Genomic DNA, 23,105 nt, shown 5'->3' on the forward strand with positions numbered 1-23,105 from the left:
CTCAGTTGGTAGGACTCTTAATCTCAGGGTCATGAGTTCAAGCCCCACGTTGGGTGTGGAGCCTACTTTTAAAAAAAGAGAAAGGGGCGCCTGGGTGGCACAGCGGTTTGGTTAAGCGTCTGCCTTTGGCTCAGGTCGTGATCCCAGCGTTATGAGATCAAGCCCCACATCAGGCTCCTCCACTATGAGCCTGCTTCTTCCTCTCCCACTCCCCCTGCTTGTGTTCCCTCTCTCACTGGCTGTCTCTATCTCCGTCAAATAAATAAATAAAATCTTTAAAAAAAAATAAAAAAAATAAAAAAAGAGAAAAACAGATCAGTGGAATAGAAAAGAATCCATAAATAAATCTACATCCACACACACATAAACTGATTTTTGACAAAGGTGCAAGGATAATTCAGTAGAGAAAGGAATGTCTTTTCAATAAAAATGATGCTAGAACAACCAGATATCCATAAGCAAAATTAATTAATTAATTAAACTGAGATCTAGTCCTAGTACCATATAGGAAAACTGACTCAAGTGGATCATAGACCTAAACGTTAAACCCAAAACTACAAAAAATTCTAGAAGAAAACACAGGAGAGAAATCTTTGTGACTTTGGTTAGGCAAAGATTTCTTAGATAAAACATCAAAAGCACAATCTATAAGAGAACAAATTGATAAACTGAACTTGATTAAATTTTAAAACTTCTGCTCTTCAAAAGACATTTGTTAAGAAAATAAAAAGGCAAACTGCCGATAGAGAGAAAATATTTCCAAATCATATATCTGTTAAAAACGTGCATCTAGAATATGTAAGAACTTTCATTTTTTTTCGTTTATAGCATCATTTATGGCATGAACTAGGAGCGTGTTTATACAAACACATGACAACTGTACATCGGCAACTTTACAATTATATTAAAGGAGTCATATACAGGTCTACAGGCACCGTACACACCATGGTTAGGATATATGAAGATCTTTTAAAAAAATCATAAAAAAGCAAACAACTAATGAAAAATGAGCCAAAGATTTGGATCAGCACTTCACCCAAGAAGATAAAATGAGAAATAAGTACAAAGAAAGATGCTCAAGAGAAACACAAATTAAAACCACAATGAGGGGCGCCTGGNCATTTTTTTTCGTTTATAGCATCATTTATGGCATGAACTAGGAGCGTGTTTATACAAACACATGACAACTGTACATCGGCAACTTTACAATTATATTAAAGGAGTCATATACAGGTCTACAGGCACCGTACACACCATGGTTAGGATATATGAAGATCTTTTAAAAAAGTCATAAAAAAGCAAACAACTAATGAAAAATGAGCCAAAGATTTGGATCAGCACTTCACCCAAGAAGATAAAATGAGAACTAAGTACAAAGAAAGATGCTCAAGAGAAACACAAATTAAAACCACAATGAGGGGCGCCTGGGTGGCTCAGCAGTTTGAGCGTCCGACTTGTGATTTGGGTTCAGGTTATGATCTCATGGGTTGTGAGACTGAGCCCCGTCCTGGCTCCACACCCAGAGGGGAGTCTGCTTGGAATTCTCTCTTTCTCTGTCTCTGCCCCTCCCCCTGCTCGTGATCTCACTCTCTCTCTCTCTCTCTCTCTGAAAGAAAGAGAGAGAGAGAAAGAAAGAAAGAAAGAAAGAAAGAAAGAAAGAAAGAAAGAGAAAAAAAGAAAGAAAGAAAGAAAAAAGAAAGNCTTGGAATTCTCTCTTTCTCTGTCTCTGCCCCTCCCCCTGCTCGTGATCTCACTCTCTCTCTCTCTCTCTCTCTGAAAGAAAGAGAGAGAGAGAAAGAAAGAAAGAAAGAAAGAAAGAAAGAAAGAAAGAAAGAGAAAAAAAGAAAGAAAGAAAGAAAAAAGAAAGGAAAGAAAGAAAGAAAGAAAGAAAGAAAGAAAGAAAGAAAGAAAGAAAAAGAATCTTTAAAAACACACACAATGAGCTACCACTGCATACCTGTTAGGGTGGCTACGATTAACAACACTGGCCACACCAGCTACTGGCAAGGGTGTGGAGGAACTGAATTCTCTGCTTGGTGGGAACATATAACATGATGCAACCATTTGCCAAAATTGTGCCAGTTTCTTAATAAAGGTGAACATACACCTATGTTAGCCATTTCACTCCTAAGGATTGACCCAAGAGAAGAAAGTACATATCCATACAAAGACTTGCGCATGAACATTCGTCGCAGCTTTCTCGATAATCAACACAAACTGGAAACCGTCAAGCGTTCATCAGGTGAGTATGCATAAAAAAAATCATGTTGTTCATGTAATGTAATACTCAGCAATAAAAGTAAGCCACGATACACAATAATATGGATAAGTCTCAAAATAATTCTGCTGAAAGAACGATTAAAAATGTGTAACTATAGGATTCTACTTACATAAAATTTTAGAAAATGCTAATGTAGCTATAGCAACGAAGCAAACCAGTTATTGCCTGGGAGTGGGGTTGGGGGAGGGGTGGAACTGATGAATTACCAAGGGGCGTGGGGAAACTTTTGAGGGGGACTGATATATTCATGACCTTGATGGTGGTCATGGTTTCACAGGTTAAGATGTTAAAACGGATCAACCTGTACACCTCAAAATGTGTGCGGTTTATTGGATGCAAATAAAAATTATTCCGTCGCAAGTCTGTAATTTTTAAGGTTTGTCTTTTCTTTATCTTCTCACCTCCACCCAACTACATTGAACTGTGATTCCTTTTACAAGAAAACTGGACTGGCCAAGAAATAAAGCCAAAAGTGTCAGCCCCTTTATGCCCTACTCTGTCTGCCAAAGGGGTTTCCTCACAGCATCAACTTTTGCTGAGGTCTCTTGCCTTCTTTTCAGCTCCAGGAGTAGTTTCCAGTCCCCAGAACAGCATCTATTAACATCGGCTAATTCAGAAACTTCCTCGCCAGCATCCCACTCACAGTGGATCCCCAGCATGAGGAAGGTGTTCGAACCTCAAAACAAGAGCCTTACTGTCAGCATGCCCTTCTACGCCTCCCCGCCTTTCTGGGCTGGGACAATGAACTGGGGTCTAAAGCCCTAAGGATAAAAGCTGATAGCAAAGACCCAGCCCCCTTCATAACATATTTTCTGATTCTGTTTAGTTAACCTGAAATGAGATAAAATCTCTCCAGACGTGATGTTTGCCAATGTACATGTGTAGACAATGTCCACCCTTTGCTCACATGAGTATTGATTGGTCTTTACCAACTTTTCCTCTGACCTTGAACAAATTTAGATTTTATGTAGAGACATCCCTACCGATCTCACCATGTCTTTAGCCTTGGTCTGTCAGGATTCTGACTAGCTGAACCACAGTTTGGTCACACCTCAGGCCAGATCCTACTATAAGACACAAATGTCCAGGGTCGTCTGAGCCTCCCAGAAGGGGAATCGGTATTTGGGTAAGAATGGTTAATACAAAGTGTTCCTGATTCCGCCCAACCTTGAGTGCTTTCCTGATATTCTGCCGCTGCCAGACCTAGGTTCCAACATTGGGGTGTTACTCTTTTAAGACTCTGGTCCAGGCATAGGCACAACAAAAGTTTCTGTATCATGTTCTCCCTTAGCACATCTAAGAAAGTGAAATTTCACTTTACTTAAAAAATAAAAAGGAATAGAGAAGGAAGGAAAGAAAGAAGGAAAGAAAGAAAGGGAGGTGAAGGGAAGCAGAAGGGAGGGGAGGGATGGGAAAGAAAGGGAAAACACACACACACACACACACACACGCACACACACACACACACACCCCACACACATCACTCCTCACATTGTGCTTACAGGCCCGGGAGAAAAAAAAAAAGCAGCCAGCATTCACCTTCCTTAACAGCTGAATTGCCTTTCTGAGCTCTCCTTCGGCAAAGCAGATCCTGCCCATGTTGTAAAAAGTTTCGGCCACCTTTTCACTACAGTCACCATAGCTGATGACCTGAGACTTCAGTGCGGCCTTTAGCAGTCTGTAAGCCTCCTAGGGAATTAAAGAAAAGTGTTTTATAATCATCCTGGCAATTCTGAAGGCATATGCCAGTTCTAGTCCATTAACTCTATGGAGGAGGCGTTCTACGCCTCACTGACGTAACCCACCAGGATCAGGCCATTGTGACGTTGTCACCCCAGTAACGTGTTTCTGTGAAGAGTTAACAGTTCAATCTTATGTTTAATAATTACAGTTAAGTCATGCATGACTACTCTCTGAGAAAGGAACTATAATATTTCTTTTCCAGACGAAGGAATGGACACTAAGAAAAGCTAAGGATCTTGCCCAAGATCCCACTGCCTCTTGTTGGATTTACTTGTTCAGATTTACCCGTTTTTCCCCGTTTTGGACAAGCCATTTGCAGAATTCTTCAATGGTTGTCAGTGTTTCATAATCCGTTGGGCCCAATGTTGCTTGATATGCATTGATACTTTTTATAAAATATATCTCAACAGCATCTGCAAAAAAGGGGAACATTTAAGGCAGGCCACAAGCCTGTACAAGCAGCTAATACAGCTTTGGCTCAATGAGACATTTCATACTTAAAGTCAGTGCCTGTTCTCATTCCAGGTCTCATCAGACCCTCAAAAAGTCTGAGATTTAATTTGATGGCATCAGTTGATATAATTTTATTCTGTCGATGGAAGGTATGGATTTTTCTGTAGAAAAAGAAAGCCATGCCTGAACAGCCTATCTATCCTAACACCCCAAATAACTACCATATTAAACTCCCAAGTGTAATGTAAGGCTATATATTTAGCTAAATTAAACTCTGATAGAGAGTACTGTTTACTGGGATTCCTGCTAGGGGTGTGTGTGTGCGTGCGTGTGTGTAGAGGGAGAGTTTTTGTTTCTAAAGTATTTAAATAGAGCTGTTATTGTTTAAAAATTTACTTTTAATGTTGTCTTTTATTCCAAACATAATAGATGTTTATGTAATCAGTCTAGAAAATGCAATAGAAGCAAAAAGAAAACGACAATTATCTCCACGCACACTGCTCAGAAACAGGCACTGTTAACATTTTTTACCACTGTATTAAGGTATAATTGGCATACCACACATTCAACCATTGTAATTACACAGTCTGATGAAGTTTTAGTAAATTTATAGTTATGTAATCATGATCAAAATCCAGTTTTAGGAGATATCCATCACCCCCAAAGTTTCTTCATGGCTGGTTGCAGTCAATGCCTGCTCTCATCCCATCTCAGGCCGTCACTGATCGTTTTTTTATCTATGTTTTTGCCTCTTCTAGAAATTTCACGTAATTGGATTCATACGACGTGTAGTCTTTTGTGATTCCTTCATGCATCATGCTGTTTTTGAGGTTCATCTACATTCTTGCATGAATTAGTACTTTATTCCTCCTGCTGAGTAGATACACATTTTGTTTACCATTCACAAGTTGATGAATGTCTGTGTTAGTGTATATAGTCTATTATCCACATATCAGTCAATTCTCTTCATTCCTTTCTGTGGAGTTGGGTTACCGTGTGCTCCCATTTTCTTTCCGCCTAAGGGCTTCGTTTAGTATTTATTTTAGGTCAAGACTGCTACCAGCAAATCTTGTTTATCAGGAAATGTCTATCTCGCCTTCATTTTTTTAAAGTATTATTTATTTATGCAATCTCTACACCCATGTGGGGCTCGAACTCATAACCCCGAGACCAAGAGTCACATGCTCTTCTGACTGAGCCAGTAAGGCACCCCTCACCTTCATTTTCAAAGGGCAGTTTCCTGAATATACAATTCTTAGTTGATTTTATTCCAATACTTTGAATATGTTTTTCCACTACATTCTAGCCTCCATTATTCTGATGAAAAATCAGCCATTAATCATATTGTTGTTTCCCTGCACAGAGCTGTTTTTCCACCACAGCTTTCAAGATTTTTTTTTTTGTCATTCAGCAGTTTGACTATGCCTAGTTGTGGTTCTCTTTGTGCTTATTTTACTTGGCATCGAGAATTTCGGATCTGTAGATAACAAACGGGAAGTTTGGGGCCATTATTTCTCTGGATAATTTGATGCCTCATTCTGTCTTCTGCCCTTCTGGAGCTCCTATAACATGTATGTTGGTACCCCAGGCATTGTCCCACAGATCTCTTATGCTTTGCTCATTTTCCTTCAATTCCTTTTTTTCTGCTCTTTGGAGATCATCTCTAGTGCCGTACCTTTGAGCTATCTCATTCTCTCCTCTGCCATCTCGAACCTTAATGAATTTTCATTCAGTTACTGTATATTACAACTCAAGAATTTCCATTTGGTTGTTTTTTTTCTTAAATAGTTTATATTTCTCTATTGAGACTTCCTACTTTCATTGTTTCTTTTAATTCTTTGGACAGTTTCCTTTAATTCTTTGAAGATATTTATGATAGCTGCTCTGAAGTCTTTGCTAAATCCAACACGTACCCGCTTTGAGTCAATATCTACTGACTACTCTTTTTCTGAGTATAAGCCACGGGTTGCTTCTTTGTATATTTCTCTTTTGTTGAAAACTGTACATTTTAGACATTATACAGTAGCAACTATAGATTCTGATATATTTTTGTGAGTTTTTGTTTTTTGTTTTGTTTGTTTTTGTTTTAGTGAATTGCCTAGACTTAAACTACAGAGTCTGTCTCTTCCTATGGTGTCTGAATGTTAATGTCTTTGCTCAGGTGTTTGATTTCTTTAAAACAGACCTTATTTTTTAAAGCAGTTTTGTTTTACCAAAAAAAAAAAAAAAACTGAATGGAAGGTACAGAGATTTCCCATATAACCTTGCCCACATAGAGCATCTGTGATGGTTAATTTTAAGTGTCAACTAGACTGGGCTAAGGGATGCCCAGACAGCTGATAGAACAATTTCTGGGTGTGTCTGTGAAGGTGTTTCTGAAGAGATAAACAACTGAATCAGTATACTGAGTAAAGATCTGTCCTCATCAAGCTCAAAAAAAAAAAAAAAAAAGGCAAAGGAAGGTAAATTTTCTTCTTGAGCTAGAAATCCACCTTCTCCTGCCCTCAAATATTGAAGCTCCTAGTTCTTGGGCCTTTGGAGTCTGAGACTTACCAGTAGTCCCTTCACTCTTATTGGTTATATTTCTCTGGAGAACCAATACAGATTTTGATACCAGGAGTGAGCTCGACAACAAAGACTTTCTCTTGCCAAAGCCATGGCTGAGTACCCAATCTGCCAGCAGCTGACAGCAACACTGAGCCCCTGATCTGGCACCATTACCTGGGGTGATTAGCCAGCTACCTGGTAGCAAGCTGATGATGCTGAACCATTTTCTTCATGGAAAAGGCAGCATTTTGTCCTTAAGAGGGATAGATATCTACTCTGGATATAAATTTGCCTTCCCTGCATGCAATGCTTCTACCAAAACCACCACCCATAGACCTACAGAAGGCCTCACCCACCACCATGGTATTCCACACAGCATTGCTTTGGATCAAGGAACCTGCTTCACAGCAAAAGTATAGTAATGAGCCCATGCTCATGGAATTCACTGGTCGTACCATGTTCCCCACCATACTGAAGCAGCTAGCTTGACAGACTGGTGGAATGGTCTTTTGCAGGCAGTTATGGTGCCAGCTAGGGGGCAATACTTCGCAAGGCTTGAGTTCTCCAGAAAGCTGTATATACTCTGGGTCAGCATCCAACATATGGTGCTATTTCTCCAATAGACAGGCTTCACAAGTCTAGAATCAAGGGGTGGACATATAAGTAGTACCAGTCAGTACTACCCCTAGTGACCCACTAGCAAAATTTTTGCTTCTTGTTCCCACAACTCGATGCTCTACTGGCCTAGAAATCTTAGTTCCAGAGGGAGGAATGCTTCCCCCAGGAGATACAACGATGATTTCACTGAACTGGAAGTGAAGGCTGCCAGCCGGCCTCTTTGGGCTCCTCATGCCCTGAATCAAGGAAAAGGAGCTCCTATGACTGAGCCTGACTACTAAGGGGAAACTGAACCAGTCTTCTACAGCGAGGTAAGAAAACACACGTCTGGAACACAGAAGATTCCATCTAGTAGTTCTAAGATGGCATCTCATAGTATTACTATGCCCTGTGATTAAGGTCAATAGAACGTTACAACATCCCAATCCAGGCGGGATTAGTAATGGGCCAGAACCTTCAGAAATGAAGGTTTCGGTCATCCCACTAAGATAAAGAACCATTACCAGGTGAGGTGCTTGTTAAAGGCAAAGGGAATACAGAATGGGTAGTAGGAAAAGGTAAGTATAGCAGTTACAACCCCATGACCACTTACAGAACTGAGGACTTTAAGTCATGAGTACTTCCTCATTTTGTTATGAATACGCCTATGTGTACTTATGCACATATTAAGCAAATATCTTATTTTTCTTCTTTTATTCCCTTTCCATTTAACAGAAGACATACTGATGTCGGGTCAGTATTTAAGTATTGTTAGTTTTACATCATAGTTTTCAAGTTATGGAATATCAGAAGAGTAAACATCACTGAAGGACTTTATCTCTTCTGGGAAAGGGACTAGTACATTTCCAGTCGTACCCAGGGTAGTTATACCATATTAGGCACAATTATATCTCTATTTGGAGGTTAAGTATGTTTGAGGAGATGCATGTAAGGATCAAGATGACAAGGAGTGGACATGTCATGTTTAATTTTGTGTCAACTTGACTGTGCTAGGAGATGCCCAAATAGCTGATAAAACATTATTTCTGGAGTGCATCAGTGAGGGTGTCTCCAAGAGAAATTAGCATCTGAGTCGGTAGACTGAGTCAAGAAGATCTGCCCTCGCCAGTGTGAGTAGGCATCATTCCATCCACTGAGGGCTCAAACAGAATTAAAAAAAAAAAAAAGGTAGAAGAAGGGTGAAGTCCCTCTCACTAATCTTGAGCTGGGACGTCTATCTCCTGCCCTTGGATATCACATAATTGTTTTAAATTCCCAGTCTGATCATTCAAATATCCCTAGTATATCTGAGTCTGGTTCTGATGCTCGCTGTGTCTCTTCAAACTGTGTGGTTTATTAGGTTCGTTTTTTTGTTTTGATTTTTGTTTTGTTTTGTTTTGCCTTTTACTATGACTTATAATTGTTCTTGATAGGTAGACATGATGTACTGGATAAAACTGTTCTAAATAGGCCTCTAGTAATTGGTGGTAAGATGTGGGGTTCGGGGAGGAGAAAGCATTCTATAATTCTGTGATTAACTCTTTTTTTTTTTTTTTTAAGATTTTATTTATTCATTCAACAGAGAGAGAGACAGCCAGCGAGGGAGGGAACACAAGCAGGGGGAGTGGGTGAGGAAGGAGCAGGCTCCCAGCAGAAGAGCCTGACGTGGGGCTCGATCCCAGAACGCCAGGATCACTCCCTGAGCCGAAGGCAGATGCTCAACGACTGAGCCACCCAGGCGCCCCGATGATTAACTCTTTTAGGAGCCTGTGCCTCTGAACTGCGAACTTCACAAGTGCCTCTCAGTCCCTTTCTGCTTTAAATGGGACAGGATGGCTAGAGTGGGCTGAAGTTGGTTATTTCCTTTTCCCAGGCTGATTAGCCTCTGAAAAAACCCCCAATAATTTAGGCTCTGGTAAAAGAGTGTCTGGAGGACAGGCCTTGTTTAGCAGAAAGTTCTGGCATATTTTTAATTGGTTATTTTTCCCCTCTCCCTGCTGGAAGCAAGGGGGCATTTTTCTCCATTTTCAGTTTGAGAACTTGGTCAAGCTGCTGGAGGTAAATTTCACAGAAGTGTGGAAACCCCACCCCCATGACTGGGTACTTGGAATTTTTAACTCTCCGTCTTGTCCACACTGAGTTTCCAGAAATGTATCAGTTACAGGTCAGGTATTCCTACCCCAGTACTGGTTCCTGTAGAGATAGGTACTGGCTCAGGAGAACTGTGGTTCTCTGGATTCATCTGTCTCTTCAGTTTCAGGGGCAGCGGTTTGCCCTGTGACCTCATTTCTCTGCCAGATCAAAGAAGAGCGGTTGATTTTCCAGTTTGTTGAGCTTTTCACTTGTTAAAGGATGGAGCGATAGCTTCCAAGCTCCCACATGCCAGACTAGAGACCTAAAGTAAACTTTGCTTCGGTTTTAATGCTTATTTTTTAAAATTTTGGTCTGGGTTCCTGGGATTACCCCTCTGCCTGCATAGCTTAGTGTTGACCCAAGTGACTGACTTGGAAAGAGGTTGTACTCAAAAACCTTTAGAGTGTATGTCTTCCATCCTCTATCGATCAATCTGTATACAGATTGGGGTGTGCATTCCAAGCTCTGTTGCATTTCAAGTCTTCTTTCTTATTATTTTCCACATCTTCCCTGCACATGTACGTCATTTCCCACTGGGCTGGGGCTTGTTGGCCTGCTCTGAATTGAGTCCGATGCCTCTGCCACAAAGCTGCTGGTTCTCTTGGCCCAATTCTCATTAAATTGCTCTTGGCGGGAGCAGCCTCAGGCAAAAAGGCCAAAAAGGCTCTCTCTGTACCCAGAGCTCTAGCAGTTTTTCAAGAATGCTTTGCAATTTGTTGTCTGCTCATTTATTTTCAGTGCCCTCGAATGACTGTTTTTGACCATTTTATTCAATTTGATGTGTGTGTGTGTGTGTGTTGAAAGGATTCACAGACCTCGTCACAAAGGCAGAGCCAGGAGTCTCTACCTGTGTTTACATTGTGATGTACATTTTGATGCAGTTTCACCTACTCTGCAGTTCATTTGTTACACACACACACACACACACGTAAATGTGTAACTACAAAAAATAGTATTTTTATGTCCTAAAAATGGAACATATTTTCTCCTTAATACTGTTGTTTTTAACCCTTTCTATTTATAAAGTCTAATCCTTTTAAAGACCACAGAATTCCACCGCATTAATATACCAAATATTCCTTTCACTGATAAACATTAAGGTTGTTTCCAATTTTTTTATAATTACAAACAGTGTCACAGTGAACATCCTTATACATGTTTCCTTTTGATTTTACTAGGTATTATTAGGTTGTTTTGCAAATTTCATATCAATTTATACTATCACTCCCACTGTCTATGAATGAGCAGACCTGTTTTCCCACAATCGGGCAAATGCTAGAGATTTTCGTATTTAAAAAATTTTTACAGAGGATGGGTAAAAATTTGATTTTAAAGATATGTATAGTTTGAAGAAGTGTAACATTCTGTCAAATTATACTTGAGTTTGTATCAAATTGCTCTCATCAATCCTAAATGCTATCATTTTTTGCAATGTTGACAATCAGATAGAAACTTGGTATCCTTGCTGTTCTATATTTCTTCATTATTACTATGATTGAAACTTTCTCATGTGATTATTGGCCATTTGTTTACTTTATATAATGCTTGGTCTTATTTTTTCCCCTTATTTTTCTATTGTAAAATTAAATGTAAATTTTAGCTCTTACATTTAGGACAATGATCCACTTTGAGTTAATGTTTGAGTATGCTTATGAAAGTGGGTTTTTTTTTTCTTTTTTCTTTTGGCACATGAATACCATTGTTCCAACTGTTCCAAGGCTATTATTGAAAAGACTATTATTTCCAAACTGAACTATCTTAGCATCTTTGTCAAATATTGGCCATAATTATACAAGTCTATTTCTGAACTCTCTATTGTGTTTCAGTGACTCTGAACTCTGCCCCTTCATCAATACCAAACTCTCTTGATTACTGTTGCTTTATAATAAATCTTAAATCAGGCAGTATGATTCCTCCAATTATATTATTTTTCAAAACTGTTTCAGCTGTTCTAATTTCTTTGCATTTCTATATAAATTTTAGAGTCAGCTTGTCTATATTTACAAAAATTCCTGCTGGGATTTTGATTGTTAATTTGTGTTAAATCAATACATCAATTTTTATAGAAGTGACAACTTTACTATATGTCATCCAATCTATGAATACATTATGTCTCCATTTATTTAGGTCAGCTCTGATTTCTTTGATGAGGGTTTTGTAGTTTTTAGCACCCAGATACTGTACACATTCTGTTAGATTTACACCTAAGTGCTCCATTTGGGAGGAGGTGGCTACGGTGAGTAGTATTTCTAAAAATTTCAGTTTCCAGTTGCACATTGCTTATAGAAATATTTCTGGGTTTTGTGTGTTGACCTTATATTCTGTGATCTTGCTAACCTTTAACTCAGTTATTAGTTCTAGGAGTTTTGGAATTTTTTGGAATTTTCAACAGAAACAGCTGTATTGTTGAAATGAGGACCGTTTCATTCTTTTAAGCTATAAGTCTCAGGGGCGCCTGCTGGGCTCAGTTGGTAGAGCGTGTGACTCTTGACCTTGGGGTCATGAGTTCAAGCCCCACACTGGGTGTAGAGATAAACTTAAAAATAAGATCAATCAAGCTGTATGTCTTTTTCTTGCCTACTGCATTGGCTATGACTTCCAGTTATTACGCTGACTAAAAGAAGTGAGAATGAACATCCTGGTCTTGTTCCTGATCTTAAGAGCAAAAACTCACTCTTTAACCATTAAGCTTGGTGTTAGCTGTAGTCTTTTTTGCACATGGCTGTTATCAGATTGAGGAAGTTCCCCTTCCATCATGACAGGATGTTGCATATTGTCACAGGCTGCTTCTGCACCAGTTGATACGATTATGTGCTTTTCATCTTCGGACTGTTGATATGGTAGAGTACATTCATTCAGGCTTAAATGCTGAACCAGCCCAATAGTCTTAAGAAAAAAGCTCCACTTGATCATGGTGTATTATTCTTTTTTATACATTGCTATATATTTTCTTGAGGACTTTTTGCATGTATGTGCATGTATTGTTTTATAGTTGTGATTTGTTTTTTTCTTGTAATGTCTTTGCCCAGTTTTGGTATCAGGGTACTGCTAGCCTCATAAAATGAGTTGGGAAATGTTCCCTCCTCTTCAATTTTTCTGGAAAAGATTATGTAGGATGGGTGTTAATCCTTCTTTAAATGTTGATTAGAATTACCCAGTAATATCATATGGACATTGATAGTTCTTTCTGAGAAAGTTACTATAATTTTTATTTTTTTTTTAGTAAGTAAAGGCCTCTTCGAATTACCTGTTCATCTTGGATTACGCTGTTTGTTTTTCATTTTATTTGTGGTATTTTGTGATAGACATAAGTTTTAGATCTTTTTATAATTAAACCTATCAACCTCTTCTTTTCTAGTATAACTTCATGTGGTCAGAAAGTTCTTCTTTCCTCCATTTTTTAATTTTTGGAATTTTGATTCCAGTGTTGTATTTCCTTCTGGATAATTTATATTTTCAGTTTTGATGTTAAAATGTGATCCATTTGGAATTTAGTGAATGATAGGAGGTGAAGATCCAAATCTTCTTTAAAGTTAAAAATTGGTATACAACAAAAGAATACGGTGGCCTTAGAATCTCCCAATTCTAGAAGCATACAATTTTCTTATTCGAACAAAATTTTTACATACTCACATATAAACTAAACGTGTTATAACCATAAAGACTATTTAAAAAAATTCAAACATACAGATGGAGTACAAATACTGTGAGTATAAACAAGACAATTTTTTAAAGAAGCAAGATGATTAGCTAGAAAACACAGAATCAGGAAGTCTTCAATGAACATTGAAGAAAACAATAATCAAAATATGAAATAACTTTTGAAAACAGAACAAAATTCTTTAATGGCATGGGGAAATATAAAAGTAGAAAAAAGTAGGATGTGAAACTTTCCCTATAATTCTTTCTCCCTTACTCTTCCTCTCTCTCTCTTTTCACATATGACTGGAAAATAATGTACACCTAAATGGATTCCTTTTATAAGCAGAGAAAATCAACATCTTTAAATGTTTAAATCATATTCTGCACAAATCCCAAATTCCCCCTGATGGGCCACGGAATCCATTAGCGTCCACTAATCTGAACCAGGCAGCTGAGCAGAGCATGCAGTCCTTCCTCACCAGTTCTTTTGTGTCTCTCCCAAAGCTACTCACTTTCCAAAGGATGACCTTGCCTGAGAAAGGACTATTGCTGATGGATGAATTCATGCCTTGGTTTTCCTCCAGAACCCCTAGTACCTCAACTTTTGAATATAGGTCATGAAAATTCTAGCTGCTACAAACATTCTCTCTTGTCAGCTACAGGAAAAGAGTCAAGGAGGTTGAGGGTGGAGGAGTGGGGGAGAAGCCAATGTTTTTGTCTTTTATCACTGGATTTCCTCATCAACCGATACCACAAGTCACATTCATAGTGTGTATGATCTCTCTACTCTTTATGCAGGTGAATTCTGCTGAGATTCTAAAGAAGTAAAGGAAACAGAAATTAGATGATATTACTGGTTTTGATGTTCCAACTAACTTGTGGAGATATTGTGCCTAAGTTCATGTGTAAATGATTTTGTACAAAATGGTGTCCAGTCTCATTTTTCCATCATAGTCATGAATAGCTGATTATAATCTGTCCATATTGATAGATAGACCATTGCCAGTGTGCTTCCCTCCCATGGGAAATGATGATAACTGCAAGCTACCCCCTCCACCTACCCCTGTGTTGGGCCTCTCCAGACATGGCATGAGCCTTGGCTAGTAACGCGCTTGCCTCTGCAGTTTGGGGGCTGACTTCAGTGAACAAAGAAACACAGATAGAATAGGCCTGGAATAGAGAAAATCATGATCAAGTAAGTACCCAAACGACAGTGTTTCACTGAGGATTTTCTATAGCTCTCATGAAATTGCTAGTTGAGAGCTGTATATAGTTAATCATGGAGTTACAAGAGAGATGAGTTTGAGTCCCAGCTACTTCCTAGCTGGGAGTCTTGAGCAAGTGACTTCACCTTCACATGTAGAAGAAATATACAGCTTCCATCGATTAGGGTTTGGAAAAGATTAAATGAGATGCAAAGCACTGGGCATTCACAGTACCATCACATGGTAAGTCCTCTATAAATATTAGCTATTTTTATTTCTTACTAAGTTTCATAGCAAAATTACAATCACAACTTCAGCTCAGCCCCTCAAAGGTTCATTATCAAAGGAAGTCTAGGGTCGTTGAGCATGGATCCTAAAGCCATACCGCCTGGGTTCCTATCACAATTCAGCCACTTATGACATCAGGCAAGTCACTACGTTCTTCAAATTTAAAATAGGAATTTCAAAAATGACTGTTGCAAACAGTCGCTGTAAAGATTAAATGAATTAATATGTAAAGTGTCTAGAATACTACCTGAAATGTCATAAGCATGAGAAAACTGGAGATTTTATTACTATTATCATTCGTACTAAAATGGAAGGAGAAAGAAGAGAGAAAACATCTGGTCCACGCCCACGAGCAAGAAAAAAATCACCCATGCTTCACAGTTCACGGGTCAAACATCATGAGGTATTTCGAGGAGCTCTAGCGATTATCAGACAATATTATGGAGCTAAGAGTTTAGAGTTGTTAAGAGTACAGGCTCTGGGGGCTCAAATTTTCTAAGTTCAAATCCCTGCTCTCCTACTTGTTAGCTACATAACTTCAGCTGAATTAGCTATGATTCTTTATGTTTCAGTTTCCTCACACGTAAAATGAGATAAAATAATAATAACGGCATAGGGTTATCACATGGATGAAACGAGTACACCAAGTACACACAGTAAAAGCATCCCATCAATGTTAACTATTATTTGTTGTTGTTGTTGTTGTTGGGAAATGCTGATTATACATTGTTTTATCTATTCTGATCTGACCACTGCTTGCACAAAGTTGTGGACACAAAAGCCAGACAGCTTTCTCTGTAAGCAGTGGACTCCCTGCTCACAGAGCAGTATTCCCTAACATTTCTCTACTCTATGGTACTAATAACTTAGATTGTGGGATTACCTGCAATGCCTTTGCTACAGTATCAGACTGTTTTCACATCTATCGTTGAATTGTACTGCACATTTTCTATGATATAGAAAATTAGTTATTTTGATCCACTTTTGACTTTCAGAGATACCTGAAGCCACAAGCCGGGTTCTCATTTGAGGAGAGGAAACGTGAATTCAACAAGCAGTTTCAGGAAAGTTTCAAGTACATGATAGGTAAAAATGCCCTATACTCTTTTCATTGTAAGACTCAACACTCCTTCCTGTTTTGTTTTGTTTTTCCCCTGGGGATTTGTCAAAGTAGTTACCTCCAAGTGAAACACCCTTTTGTCAGTTTAAGTTTAAACTTATTGATACAAATAGCTAAACTAGACTAAAGGACAAATGACAGCATTACACCAAAATATCATGATTTTTTCATTTTAAAAAAAGCCCTTTGTGTTTGCTAAAGACTTAAGTTTGGTTGCCCCTATGGTTTTTTTTCCTGGAGTAGACTCACCTGGTTACTTCTTCCTAGCACCCACAGAGATGAGGGGAGGCCTGGGAGGGGAAATTTGGTCTCAGATCAGGTCAAAGAGTAGATACACCTGCCCTGAGTCAGTGTTCTCTGCCCATGTTGTTTAAGGTTGAGGAAGGGCTCTTATGTGGATCTGGCAGGAAATCTATCCCACCCCCTTGTTCTTCTGAGAAGCCCAAACTTCCCTGGCACTGGGAATAGGACCTGGGGCCAAACACGGCCACTAGGCTGGGGCTCCAGCCAACTCACCAACCTGCTGCAAGTACTGGATGGCCCCATCATGGTTCCTCCTCAGCTGCTCAATCTGAGCAATTTCCTCATATAGACTGACCAGATCCAATGTCCTATCACCCTTAGTGGCAATAACATCGCCAACCGCCTTTTCAAAGTATGCCAGAGCGAGGTTCAATCTGTGGATGGCCAAGGAGGCTCTATAAGAAGAGGGACAAAGATGCAAAGTCAGAGAGGCCCCTTACTTGTGCAGACACAAAAGGAACCGATTCTAAGAACAAAACAATTTGGCCTTCGTAGGCCAATCATTTCAGTGGCTAGCTAAAAAATCCAGTCTTGCTACAAACAAACTCCTTTTAACCTGTCTTTCACCTACCAGATTCCACCGACTATCATTCACTTCTATTAATATAGCATGCTGTAGTCTAATTTCATAAAAAAGCAAATGGAAAAAAATGGCTTCCAGCAATTCACAAGGTGGGATAATTTACCCACAAACACAGACTTTCTAGAATCAAAATAAAATTGTATTACTTCTAGCTCCCTCTCTTTCAGACCAATGCAAAGTTATTGTTTAGTCTTGTTTGATTTAGTTTATTCCTCCTCAGCAAAAAATGAGAGAGGAAAGAGAAAACAATGTAAATATCCCCTCCAAAAGGCAGTGGTTAAATGAATTATGACATGTGATACAATAAAATACTTCAGACTTTAAAAATCATGCTTCCTTTTTAAACTAAGTAATATGGGGAAAAATTAAAAGTGTGCTAAGTTTAAAAAAGTGATAGGACTGTACTTAAAATTGACCCTGACATATCCACCTCCAACTATCCTATCCACCTATCTCTATCCACCTATCTCTAACTAAAATGTATATCTATCTATCTATATCTATATCTAAAATGTCCATAGCAGTTATGTTTGGGGGGAAAATTAAAACTTATTTTCTTCTTTGTATCTGTATTTTCAAATCTTCCAAAACAAAATACAGTTTTTAAAAATGAGAATAAAACAGCATCCCATTCAGGTTTATCCCTCTAGAGACAGTAAGATACAAGGAGAAGAACATGGTAGTTCAAAGCTGTTTCTCACAAGTTATTGGCTTTACAGACAAACTCCAATAGCCAATATTTCCTTCCAAATAAAACAAGGTTAAGAATACCTAAATTACAAGGTTGTTGTAAAGATTAGATTAAAATTTATACATGAAATCACTTAACATATAGTGGATACACAATCAATATTACTCCCCCTCACCTCTTGCTTCCATCTTTGTATCCCCAATCAAAAAAAATATGTGTATAAAATTATTTTAGATAAGGCATTCTTCAAGTTATGATTTAACAATCAACAGAGCACTGGCCCAGACCACTGTTTCCCTTGAGCATAACAGCAGAAGTTACAGAATGAAAATGCCTCTCATCAAGAGCTTGTAGGGAGATATTAACCAAGTTGTCTGGCCTACACAATCACACTCTATTTTCCCCACCTTTAAAATGAGAAAAGGGATTTGCCCTTACTAGATACTTGTTCAACATAAAATATAAGTCGATGTGGGACAGAAGGTGAGCTACGAATTCAGATGCCCCATTTACGTGCGGGCTCTCCTTATCCATTCTGTCACCTTGAGTTACTTACTCTTTCTGTGCCTTAATTTTCTTATCTGTGAAATGAAAACAAAAGTATCCACCTCATGGGCTTGTAGTAGATTGACTTAAATAAATTATGTGAAGGACTTAGACTGGTGTCTTGGATACAGCTATACTTAGTAAAAGTTCCAACTCTTGGAACACTGCACATACAAAACAGATACTAGGTAATACTGCAGGATGAATGAATGAAATATGCACTAGAACTTATTCTGAAAGAGGAGCAAGGCTATCTTTCACATAACGCACACAAACTTTAGCCACTGACCCATGTGACAGCAGCAGACATTCACTAGACTCTAATTTATGGCCCACTGGACTTACATCTATAGTTAGATTTAGATCTGGGCATGCCAACACCCCCCACCCTGCCATTTCCCATTTGACTTCTAGATTCATGGTTAAAGCAGGCAGACATGACTCATGTACTTCACTTACTTACCCTTCCGTCACCTTCCCTACCATGCCAAGTGCTTACAGTTTTGGAAACAGATTGCTTTCAAGGATGTGAAGATATTTTAAAAATCTAGGGAATAGTAAACCTTTTATTATTCTTTTTGTCTGATAATCTGATAGGCCCACTCTCATATGTAAATATCATGACTCTCTCTGAGGAAACCTAAACTCAACTGCAAAACAGCTTGAACAGATCCCATGTACTTGGTTTCCATATGGAACAGAACTTTCCTTAAAAATGCGTGTGCTGCGCGTAGCTTCCATGGGCCTCCTATAAACGGTCTTCATGAAGTGTTCTTTCCTCATCTTTTAAGATATGATACTTAATGACAAATGTGGGTGGCGACTGAGAAAAAGACATAATTTGAGAATAAGTGAGAGGCAGCATAAGGGCTAGGAGTCCATGAGTTCAGACCACGGATCCAACACTTAAAGCTTATCACCGTGGATGGTTTGATTCCTCTCAGCCTGGCTTTCCCTGCCCTCTGTCTAATGAGATCGTAACTGTGCCAGCTACCTCAGTTGTGTTTTAGGATTAAAGGGCACCGTACACAAAGTTCAGACCATGGGCTTGCATTTGGGAAACACAAGCCTGTTTTACTGTCATTTGAGGCTCTGGGGTTTTTTGCCCTGAGTATTTTTGTCCCCTTATATAAAGAGCACACAGAACAATCATGTAATTCCAGGCCTCATTCACAAAGCCTAAGTTTCTCAAAGCCCCGATCTTACCTGCCCAAAGCAACGGTCAGGTCTTTCTCCGAGACTTGGGATTTGCAAACACATCCCTTAAATAATTCTTTCAGCTCCTTCATGTTTCTCTCTGCCTTCTGCAGGTTGAAATAAGCCTCTCTGCCAGTGAAACAGTCAAGGAAAAGGCCAGGCACACAGACTCCCCCACGGCCCAGGGACAGCAGTTGATAAACAAATAAAAGGGCCTTTTGGGAAAATGAAGCAGAATTTGAAAATGGGCACTTTCCTGTGTTATTTTCCTTATGTGTACGTTATCAAGGATTCTTTAGAAAACAAACAGAGCCCTGGGTTTCCCATGCTGGTAGCCTGACTCCAGGGCTGGGGTGGGTGGTGAGCATGGGGAGGTGTGAACAGAAACTGTACCCTACCGGCTACATTTCCCATGGCATCCACTGTGTGACAACAGCCGTGCAGTTTTCCCAGTTGGTTCCTATGAATGGTGAAAGAGAGGAACTAAGTCTGCCGAAAGGGAATTTCTGGATCATTTAGAAAGTCCAAGCAAAGCAGGTTTTTGGCAAGAAGCAAACAGCAGGAAAGAAAATCCCCTTAATTCCCAAACAGCCTTCTATTTCCCACATTTTCAATAGCCCCTTCGAAGGGCTTAGCAGAGGAAGGTCACAGATCAGTCTTGGCAAGTTGAGTATCAAGACCAAAAGAGTAGAGAGGCGCGGATGTGTAAAGAGGAGAGACCGGGGACACATGGTCTCAAAGATGACTCATGAGTAATTTTTTTTAATAGGGCACGCTTTACCAATGTGGGTGTCGCCCTTGTGCGGAGGCCACGCTAATGCCTGCATCGTTCGGACTGTGGTAGACAATCGTTCACAGACATGAAACGCCCTTAACAGTTCTCAAGCAGAGATGGTACCAAAAGGCTGTCAACATCACAAGCTTTTCACACAGTAACAGCCCCCCCTGGGACACAGAGAACTATTCCTTTTGTCTATTTTGCTTGGCCTCCAGCTTCACGGGCAGTATTCTCAACAGCACTTCAGAAAAACAAAAATGATCAACAATCTATTTAATCAGAGGTTTCTGGCTGCCTGTTACAATCACCTGGGGGCCTTTTAAAAAATCTCAATAAAGAGATGCACCCCAGGCCTCTTAAATCAGTATCTCTGGGGTGGGACCCAAACAGCAATAATTTTTAAAGCTCCCCAGGGGATTACATGTGCAGTCTCGTTGGACCAACAGTGCTTTAAATTACCACCCATTCTCCCTCTTCCTGACATTCCTCCCACCACTATCGTCTGTGTCCTCACTGCTAACACTGATCTTCTCGGGTGCTCAATGAAGGGCAGGATGGAGGCTGAAAGCTTTTCGGGGATGTGTCACCAGTGAGATCCCTCCCATGGCTCCACTCAGAGTTCATATGAATGGATAGAGGAGGAACATTCCTACTTTTCTAGATGGAGATGAAAGGCTGGGGAGGGGGACGAGGTGGCTGTTGGAACAGAGCTGCGAAGTCTGGTTCCATCTCCCTCGCTCCTGTATAGACAACCCATCCGTCAGGCACAGGGGCCCCTGGCTCCGATCACCAGACCCCGCTAGGAAAGGAAGGATATCGGTTCTGCAGGAGCCAGGACACCCCGAGGGTGTAGTACAGCATGACCAGGGCTTCCAGGATGTTCTTCTTCTCCTTGTTTGAGGTCACGCTTCCCTTCCAGGTCAGGAGCGTGTTCTTGGCAGACTCGGCATGTTTCTTGGCCTGTGCTGGGAGGCCTGGGGAAGTTTGAGGGTGGGTGGCAAGATGAAAAACATTAAAAAGGCATGTTTCAGTCAAAGACATTTCTGGGAGGAAATAGGTGGGTAGTATGGTTGTCACATGGTCTATAGTGTGAGTTTCCAGAGCTGGCTGTGCATCAGAATTATCTGGAATGCTTGTAGAGAATACAGATGCCTGGGTCCCACCCCAAACCTACTGAGTTGGAATCTCAAGAATCTATATTTTTAATTAATTCCACAAGTGCTTCTTATGCAGCCTTCACAGCATTTCTGTTTGGAAATCCTGATCGAGACAGGAGCAGAAGCTACGTATCCTGTCCCCAGTGCTGCCGCTAACACCGTGTGACCTTTTCAACCCACAAAGCTGCTTCATCCTCCAAATGTAAAATGACAATAATTATAGAAGCTGCCCCTTGACCAAATACCTGGAGATTGTCCAGGAACAAACTAGGTTATGCCAGAGAGTGCTATGCTTTGAGCTTTCTGGAAAAGGCATTCTAAAAATACAAGGGCTTATGAATACAATTACTTCCATCTGGGGACTTTTCTCAATCCAAGATGAGGCTGGTTATACTAATTGGTCTCGTACACACACACACACACACACACACACACACACACAGGCACGGAATCCAATTCCTAAATGCAGCGAGGCCCCTCACTAAGAAGACAAAGGGAATGCCAAACTCCAGTCAGACAGAACTTGTGCTGTTTCCCCTTGTTTTCTAAATAAAGCCTGGGGTTCCTGGGCACCCACTGGAACTGCTCTTTGTCCAGTTAGTTAACAGAGGTAGACTTGGCAACATTCAATTTCTAGACCTCATTCTTCATCTTCTAACCTAGCTCATGTCTAGGGATCCCTGATGGGACAAGACACACCCTGGAGAAGAAAGGTCAGCAGAGAGCTCATTATCCTAGTTCTCCACTCTACTGGAGACAGTCATGGCTGGTGGTCCTTTTCAGCTCTCCTCTCTGCAGGTGGGTAAACATATTCACTCCTGTCAGGCAGACCCTCTGTGCCCCTGATTCTCACTTCACACCCCCAGCCATCAGTCTGCTACACATTTGGCCCTTGGAGCCTGGTTTTCAGTGCAGGTATAGTCAATGGCCATAAAGATGGCTTGAAGACTTGAGGCCTGCAGCCCTCATACATTCCAGACGTGCAGGACCTCCTTAATGAGCTGCCACAAGGGTGGGGGTTGGGGGGGAGGTGGAGGGGAGAACAGAGCTTCTCTGGGAGAGGCCTACAAGTGACCCAGAACCCATTGTAGAACACTCAGAGATGCCTGTCCATAGGTCTCACCTCCAGAGAAAAACGGAGTCTGTGGCAGAAGAGAGGGCTGTGTCCCAAGTTACCAGGTAACAGCACCCTCAGACAGCACTGCACACCATAAACACCCTACTAAGATGCAGATTCCTGAGCCTTGCTTCCAGGAGTTGTGGTGCACAGCTTCTGAGATGAGAACGGAGGGTTCACATTTATAACCACCATCCTAGCTGATAATTTGACGCAGGTTGTCTAAGGACCACACTTGGAGACGCATTTAGTAAAGTCTCTATACAAGAGGTAGGTCTCATCTTATTTTTGAAGAGCAGATAGTCTAACTGATGGAGAAGGATGAGGAGGGGTTTCCACTTGGGGTGAACAGCCTGAGGCCATAAAGACAGAATAAGCAAAAAGCGTGCGGTTGTGTACACACTGGTGGGATGGGATGGGGTATGTAGGAGTGTCAGGGCAATAAGGCGACCAGCCTGACTGAAGGGGAGGTTTAAATGTAAAGACTCCTAAGGTATGAATTCGATAAGTAAAATGGAGTCTTGGAGGTGCCTGGGTGGCTCAGTCGGTTAAGTGGCTGCCTTTGGCTCAGGTCATGATCCCAGGGTCCTGGAATCGAGCCCCGTGTAGGGCTCCAGCCCCTTGTAGGGCTCCCTGCTCAGAACGGAGTCTGCTTCTTCCTCACTCTCTGCTTCTCCCCCACTGGCTCATGCTCTCTCTCACTCTCAAATGAATAAATAAAATC

General features: G+C 40.4%; 1 protein-coding gene across 3 annotated transcripts in view; it reads right to left on the reverse strand.

Annotated features, from left to right (window-relative positions):
- Window positions 1-23,105, reverse strand: part of TTC23L (tetratricopeptide repeat domain 23 like) — a 58,229-nt gene that overhangs the window by 12,289 nt on the left and 22,835 nt on the right. For all 3 annotated transcript variants that reach the window (XM_034657024.1, XM_034657025.1, XM_034657026.1), the window contains exons 5-10: window positions 20,925-21,081; window positions 19,339-19,464; window positions 16,530-16,707; window positions 14,458-14,566; window positions 4,310-4,437; window positions 3,821-3,970 (exon numbers count right to left, since the gene is read on the reverse strand). In XM_034657024.1, the coding sequence (XP_034512915.1) occupies window positions 3,821-3,970; window positions 4,310-4,437; window positions 14,458-14,566; window positions 16,530-16,707; window positions 19,339-19,464; window positions 20,925-21,081 (848 nt within the window). The remainder of the gene's footprint in view (window positions 1-3,820; window positions 3,971-4,309; window positions 4,438-14,457; window positions 14,567-16,529; window positions 16,708-19,338; window positions 19,465-20,924; window positions 21,082-23,105) is intronic.

The sequence above is a fragment of the Ailuropoda melanoleuca genome, chromosome 3, assembly GCF_002007445.2.
Source record: "Ailuropoda melanoleuca isolate Jingjing chromosome 3, ASM200744v2, whole genome shotgun sequence".
In the NCBI taxonomy this organism is placed as follows: domain Eukaryota; kingdom Metazoa; phylum Chordata; class Mammalia; order Carnivora; family Ursidae; genus Ailuropoda; species Ailuropoda melanoleuca.